A 7,680-nucleotide genomic window follows, 5' to 3' on the forward strand; every position below is an offset into this window, starting at 1 on the left:
GTGAGAATGGAAACTCCCCGTTGCATCAGACGGCTCTCTGCAGGCTGGCTTCCACGTTTCCCCCATTCACACCGAGGAAGCTTCCCTGACCCAGAGGCTGCATCTCAGCCCAGCACTGAGAAAAAGGAGGCAAGGCAGAACCATGGGATGGCAGTTAAATTTTGCACCTGGACATGTTCATATCCCTGCCTCATATTTCGTTGACCAAAGCAAGTCACACAACCAAGCTTGGCATCAGTGGGGATATACTCATCTCATCTCAAGGAAGGGGCATCGGGGGCCCGAGCAGCTGGCCCTGTGGAGACGGGTAGCAGTTACTTTGTATAAATAATTCAAGTTATCAAATACTGCATATGTATTTCTGGGAACTTGAGTTCTAAAAAGCTTTGGGGTAAGGGAGGGCATGACTTATGGGAACAATGGGGTCCAGGGCAGATCATCAAAAATCGATGCCATTTTGTAACCAGAGCATCAAAAAGTATATAAATCCCTAAAAATCACCCACACGGTAGGGGTGTCTGGATGGCTCAGTCAGTTAAGAGTCCGACTCTTAGTTTTGGCTCATGTCATGATCTCAGGGTCATGGGATCAAGCCCCACGTCAGGCTCCCTGCTCCATGGGGAATCTGCTTGGGATTTGCTTTCCCTCTGCCCCCACGGCCCTCTCTGTCTCTCAAAAAAAAAAAAAAATCACTTACACAGCTGATATATATTGAATGCCTACTAAATTAAATACTCACACAAATGCAGGGTTTGACCAAGGCCGTGAAGGTAAGCTGACCAGGGATGTGAGACAGGGACCAAACTATGAGCATGTGGGCTCAGAATGTGCTGGGGCACATCCCGGCTGTGTGCGATGGTCCAGTGTTCATGGTCTTGTGTTTCTTAGGACACAACAGGTCAGCATCTTACAGTAAGTGCTTCCCGCTAGGCAGGGTCCATGGCCGAAGCTGGGCCAGGGGAGAGGCCAGTGTAGACAGGCGTGTGTAGACAGAGTGTTCTTGTTCTTGGTTCTTGGGGGCTGCTCCCAGCTGACAGGTGTCCCATCCAGCTGTTCTTACTGCTGAACGGGGCAGCGTGTGGTAGGCGTTGTAGGAAAGACTCATCCTAGCCAGACTGCCTGCCGCCGTATCCTGACCTCGCCTTCTCTTTCAGCAACACTTATGGTCTGATCGACAAATGCAGAAACACGTACTCTCCCCAAACAGAAGGCCAGCCTACTCCCGCTGATCCCCAAAGATGACAAAAATGGGGCACATTGCCTGAGAACCTTGAAAACCAGACAATGGGAAAAAAAAAAAAAAGAGGGAAAGACCAACCTTTCTGGTTGGGGTCTGATTCGGGGCTGGGAGGCTTCCCTGGGTCTGAGCTCTGCCAGATGTTCACCTTATACGTTGGTGCAGATACTCGTGGCCTGTCCACGAGGAGGCTCGCCATTCTTCCTGAAGGTAATGGCTCACGTTTATTGAGCACTGTCCACGTGCCCGGTGGTATTGCAACCATCAGACACAATTTATAACAGCTTCAGCATTTTTCTTGTTTTATATAGGAGGACATTGAAGCAAGGCAAATAACTCTGAATTTTAATTACTTCCCAAGAAATTAGTAACAAGAGGAGGTGTGTATTCAAAAGTGGGCATGTCTATATTTCATTCACTGCTTATGGTGGGCAGAGGCCCTGGAAGACGGCCACGCCTGAATCCCCCAATTCTGTGCGTATGTTACTCACACATCAAGGACTCTGCAGACGTGATTGTGGTCGGGGACTTGAAGAGAGGGAGATGATCCTGGCTTCCTCAAGTGCCACCAGTGTGATCACAGGACCCACGAAAGAAGAAAACCCCTTCAGACCGGAAGAAGAGGAGGTTGGAAGGGATTTGGCAGACGTTGGAGTTCACAGACATTTCAAGGGCAGGAAGAATTTGATAGAACGTTGCTAGTTTTGAGATCCAGGGGTCGCCTTGCAAGGGCTGTAAAGAGATTTCTAAGAGGAAGGGGTGGCCCCAGCAGGAGGAATGGATCCTTCCCAAGCTGCCAGTTGACTCCTTGATTTCAGCCTTCCGAAACCCAGAGTAGAGAGAACAGCTGAGCCCACCCAGACTCCTGTCTGGCCTCCGGAGCTGTGAGAGAGTAGGCATGCATAGTTTTAAGCCATTAAGTGTGTGATGATTTGTTAGAACAGAGATCACTAACTCACGTGGTATCACTGAAAATGCTTTAGGAGAACACTGGACCCTAGGACACCCCAGCTCCAGCTCCTCTCGGACCCCCTCCCTATGCCCTCCTCCTCCCTCTGTCTCCTTCCCTGTCTTCTTCTCATTCCTCCCCAGAGATCTGGCTGGTGCTTTTAGGAGAAGGAGCTGGGCATATGCATTTCAACCTGTTCTCCTGTCTCTACTCTGGGATCTTTGTGTCTGCAGAGAACATCCATCCCCATGCCCTGCAGAGGGGTCCTGCAGATGTCAATCTCTAAGCGGATGAATTCAGTTTCTTTGGTGGATGGTTAGCAAGCCCGCTGAGACGACAGATCTAAAGTTTTATCCTCAAATCCAACTATTACTAGTGATAAAACTAGCATATTTATTTCCATCTGTCTGACTTTTGCCTCTGACTCTCAGTTGATCCAGAACCAGTAAAAAAACCAGGAGCTATTTATTAACCCTCTGAAATCCAAACAGATCCATCTGGTCATATCTTTTCCATGTACTCTGTGCATCATTTAAAATTCTTATAGTGACATTTACTGTCCTTTGTGGTCTGAAGCCGTATGACTCTTTAGCCCAGCACTACGCAATAAAAATAGAATGTAAACTGCAAGTATAATTTTAAATATTACGGTGACCACATGGAAAAGAAGTAAAAAGAAGCAGGTGATATTAATTTTAATAATATATTTTACTTAACCCCATATATCTGAAATACTGTAGTTCCAACATAAAAATCGTTAATGAGATATTTTGCATTCTACTTTTTGTACCGAATCTTTGAAAGTGGTGTGTATTTTATACCTGCAATGCATCTCAATCTGGACCAGTCACAGTTCAGGTGGTCGGTCAGTAACCCAATGTGCCTAGAAGCTGCCTCCTGGCACAGGTCCAGCATCATGTGGCCATTCCCACCTCCAACCCTACTCTCCAGCGAGACCTTGATCTCTCGTGTGCCCATTGCTCTATGCTCTCTCCTGACTCTTGTTTCCTTGGCTGGAAACACTCTTCCACCTGTCTCCTATTTTGGGGACTTCCTGCTGATGATTTTGAGCCCAGATTCCTCTGGAAAGCCTCCCCTGACCCCCTCAGTTGGGTGATCAATTGTCTTTGAGTGGCTAGAGGATCCCGTAACCATGTTCTCATGGGACGTGTTAAATTTTGCTCTATGAGGAGGTTCCACTTCCACTTATTCTAGCCAAGGATGTGAAATGGCTTTATTTCTAATGAAACTTAAAGAAGTTTCCCAGATCAAACTGTTTTTTAAAGCCGTTGAAGAGCTGAGGGTACAAAGAAACTTAAAAATAACTAAACTCCGGAGGACCAAATCCTTGCTAGGTGAACAAAAGTCCCGTTGGTAAAACAGAGCATCCAATCCGCCCAAGAGGGTCAGCTTTTGCCCAGGTGAGGAGAAAGTCACCAAATGTAGTCAGAACTCTGGTTGGTTTTGGATTCAGAGACACCCCAAACATTAAGATATTGTTCTTCCCTTGGGTAGTATTTTTACATGAAAATGTTGCCAAGAAAGTAAGGGCTGGGGCCAGAGCAGGAGGATGAGCAAAACCTCCTGGTTTGGGGATGTGGTCTTCGCTCTGGGTTTTGTGTCCTCAGGGTTCTGAAGAATTGGAGCATTGCCGTCTTGTGATCCTGCCATGCCTAGGCCAGCAGCTTCCTGGCCCACTGGTCTCGCAGAAGCCCACCCTCCAGGTTCAGAGACCAGAGGGCTTATAATTCTAAGGTCTAATAGTATCACAGCATTTGGTCATGAGGCCCTTTTGGAGAGAGCGAGCTCTGAATTCACCAATCAGTAACCGAAGCTTTAACAAGAGCTCCAGTCAACATCTGCTAAGACCACTCTCCACCCACTTGAATGGCTGAAATGAACACAGTGGACAATTCCAAAAACTCTCATAGATTGCTAAAGGGAGTGTAGAATGCTACTACCATCTGGAAAACTGTTCCGTCAACCTCATATGTGGTTACATCTGCTGCAAGACCCAATGATTCTGCTGCTAGGTATCGCTACAAGAGAAATGGAAATGTATATCCAAAATATCGACTTCTACAGATGTCCAGAGCAGCTTTGTTCTTTGTAGCCCAAAACTGGAAATGATTCTGACGTCTATTTAGCATGAGAATGGGGAGGGAAAAAGCAATGTGTTATATTCATGAACTGAAACACCACTCAACAATAAAAAAGAATAAGCCACGGACACACGGAACTGCACAGATGAATCTCAAACGCGTGATTTTGAGCAAGAGTACCCAAAGACAAAAGAGGACATGTGTGGTTTTATTTATAAGAAATTCTGGAGCAGGAGAGCTCAGCTGTAGTGATGATCAGATCATAGGCTCTCTGGGGAGGGAAGGGATCGGCTGAGAAGGGGTCGAAGTCATTGTTTCAGGGAGATGGAAATATGCTCTACCTGGAAGAGAGCAGTGTTTGTAGGTGTGAATTCTTTGGTCAAACTCTTCAAACTGTGTGCTTGAAATGGGTACATTTATGGTACATAATACTACCTGTCTCTCAAGTTAATTTTTTTTTTTCTCATTAAACTTTTGTTTTAATGGGTCTCAAAATTCTGTGACAGATTTTTGGTCAAGTTGTTTCCATTAAAAAGTACTGATTTTAAAAACTAATAACTTAAAACTGCCACACACACACAAAAAAAACAAATGGTCCACAAAACATTCTCCTTTCCTTCTGAAGGTTTTACGATGCATTGTTATCATTAACCAGTCTTTTACTATTAAACTTAAATGGCCAATTGACACAAACAGTTCTGAGACCGTTCTTCCACCACTGATTAAGACTGAGGTGGCAGGTATTGGGGATAATATTCATTTAGCCTTCTGAGCTTTCTGGGCAGACTTGGTGACCTTGCCAGCTCCAGCTGCCTTCTTGTCCACTGCTTTGATGACACCCACAGCAACCGTCTGTCTCATGTCACGAACAGCAAAACGGCCCAGAGGAGGATAGTCAGAGAAGCTCTCAACACACATAGGCTTGCCAGGAACCATATCAACAATGGCAGCATCACCAGATTTCAAGAACTTGGGACCATCTTCCAGCTTTTTTCCAGAACGACGATCTATCTTCTCCTTCAGCTCAGCAAACTTGCAAGCAATGTGAGCTGTGTGACAATCCAGCACAGGTGCATATCCAGCACTAATTTGGCCTGGATGGTTCAGGATAATAACCTGAGCTGTGAAGCCAGCTGCTTCCATTGGTGGGTCATTTTTGCTGTCACCAGCCACATTGCCACGACGAACATCTTTGACAGATACGTTCTTGACGTTGAAGCCCACATTGTCCCCAGGAAGAGCCTCACTCAAAGCTTCATGGTGCATTTCAACAGATTTGACTTCAGTTGTAACATTGACAGGAGCAAAGGTGACCACCATGCCAGGTTTAAGAACACCAGTCTCCACTCGGCCCACAGGGACAGTACCAATACCACCAATTTTGTAGACGTCCTGGAGAGGCAGACGTAAGGGCTTGTCAGTTGGACGAGTTGGCGGCAGAATGCAATCCAGAGCTTCAAGCAGTGTGGTTCCACTGGCATTCCCGTCTTTACGGGTGACTTTCCATCCCTTGAACCAAGGCATGTTAGCACTTGGCTCCAGCATGTTGTCACCATTCCAACCAGAAATTGGCACAAATGCTACTGTGTCGGGGTTGTAGCCAATTTTCTTGATGTAGGTGCTGACTTCCTTAACGATTTCCTCGTACCTCTTCTGGCTGTAGGGTGGCTCAGTGGAATCCATTTTGTTAACACCAACAATTAGTTGTTTTACACCCACTGTGTAAGCCAGAAGGGCATGCTCACGGGTCTGCCCGTTCTTGGAGATACCTGCTTCAAATTCACCAACACCAGCAGCAACAATCAGGACAGCACAGTCAGCCTGAGATGTGCCTGTAATCATGTTTTTGATAAAGTCTCTGTGTCCTGGAGCATCAATGATGGTCACATAATACTTGCTGGTCTCGAATTTCCACAGGGAGATATCAATGGTGATACGGGTTTGCCGCCAGAACACAGGTGTCGTGAAAACCACCGCTTAACCTAAACCAGAATGGGGAAGGAAAAGACTCATATCAACATTGTTGTCATCGGACACGTAGATTCGGGCAAGTCTACCACTACTGGTCATCTGATCTACAAATGTGGTGGCATCGACAAAAGAACTATCGAAAAATTCGAGAAGGAGGCTGCTGAGATGGGAAAAGGCTCCTTCAAGTATGCCTGGGTCTTGGATAAACTGAAAGCTGAACGTGAACGTGGTATCAAGTTAATTTTTAAATGTGCATCATAACCCCTAGGTGAGGGTTTCCCAACTTCAGCATTGTTGGCATTTTGTTCCATGTGAGGTTGTCTTAGGAAGTTCCTCGGTCTCTGTCCATGAAGGGTCATTAACCCCCCACTCCACCCCGCCCCCACGATGGTGATAACAGATGAGGAATGTCTGCACGCATTGCCCACCAGCACCGGAGGGGAGGAAAATGACTTTCTGATATTCTCTTCAGTTTGCTTGTGAATTAAACGCACAAAAGATAGATTAACAGAAAAAAAAAAGAACCAACAGAATTTATTTACATGTGCAACATACACATATAGTGGAGAACTCAATGAGGTATAACGCAGAGGGACTAAGAATTTGGGGCTTATCTATCATCTCAATGGGTGGAGGAAAGACGGGAAAAGGAAAAAGAGAAGTGACCTTTTTTTGAAAGATAAGTGTATTTCCAAGAGAATGAATAAGAAAGTCTGTCTACACAGATATGAATGACTTTTCCCTATGCTTCAAAACCATAAAACTCCCCTGGAGAGGGGGTCTGGGGTACGTTTTATTTGTGTTCTCCCTTCTGGAAGTAGTTCCACCCTTAAGAGGAATTTATGGCAGCTTTATCCCCCCAAAGTTGCTGCTTTTAGTCAGATAAGGAAAGCTCCAAGGAGGCTTTTGTTCTTACATCTTTTTAACATTAAACACCTCTAGTCTAGAACAAACTTTATACCAAACTGGTCTATTCTGGGTTGCCATATTCCGTTCTCTTTCATCTCCTCCGGTGCAAAACTGCCCGCTGGTTGAAAACCACCGCGCTCACTTAGCTCTTCTTCCTTAGCTTTTTCATTCATTGATTCGTTGATTCATTGAGCAAAGACTCGTTGAGTTCTGCCCCACGTTGGGCATTGATACGAACATCTAGAGGAACATCAGGAAACAGAAATATCCCTGTTCCCATGGATCTTACATCCTGATGGACCTAAAAAGACAACTTTAATGTAGCATTTCCGTAGAATGGACAAAAGATTAAAATTGAGCTGAAAAAGGAGGATTCGGAGTGCCCGAGACAGAACTTGGGTTGCCATTTTTAAGGCATCAAAAAGGGACAATTGATGAAAGGCATGAAGGAGGTGATCGCATCAGCCGTGCTTTATCTAGGGGTAGAACGGCCCGGGAAAAGGGAAAGGAGA

General features: G+C 45.6%; 1 protein-coding gene across 1 annotated transcript; it reads right to left on the reverse strand.

Annotated features, from left to right (window-relative positions):
- Positions 1-4,754: 4,754 nt before the first annotated feature.
- On the reverse strand, positions 4,755-6,219 carry LOC308342166 (elongation factor 1-alpha 1-like). Its single transcript, XM_080802455.1, has one exon. The coding sequence runs from the start codon at positions 6,128-6,130 to the stop codon at positions 5,045-5,047; it is 1,086 nt and encodes a 361-aa protein (XP_080658581.1). The 5' UTR covers positions 6,131-6,219; the 3' UTR covers positions 4,755-5,044.
- Positions 6,220-7,680: the final 1,461 nt, after the last annotated feature.

The sequence above is a fragment of the Martes martes genome (genome assembly GCF_963455335.1).
Source record: "Martes martes genome assembly, chromosome: 4".
Taxonomy (NCBI): Eukaryota; Metazoa; Chordata; class Mammalia; order Carnivora; family Mustelidae; genus Martes; species Martes martes.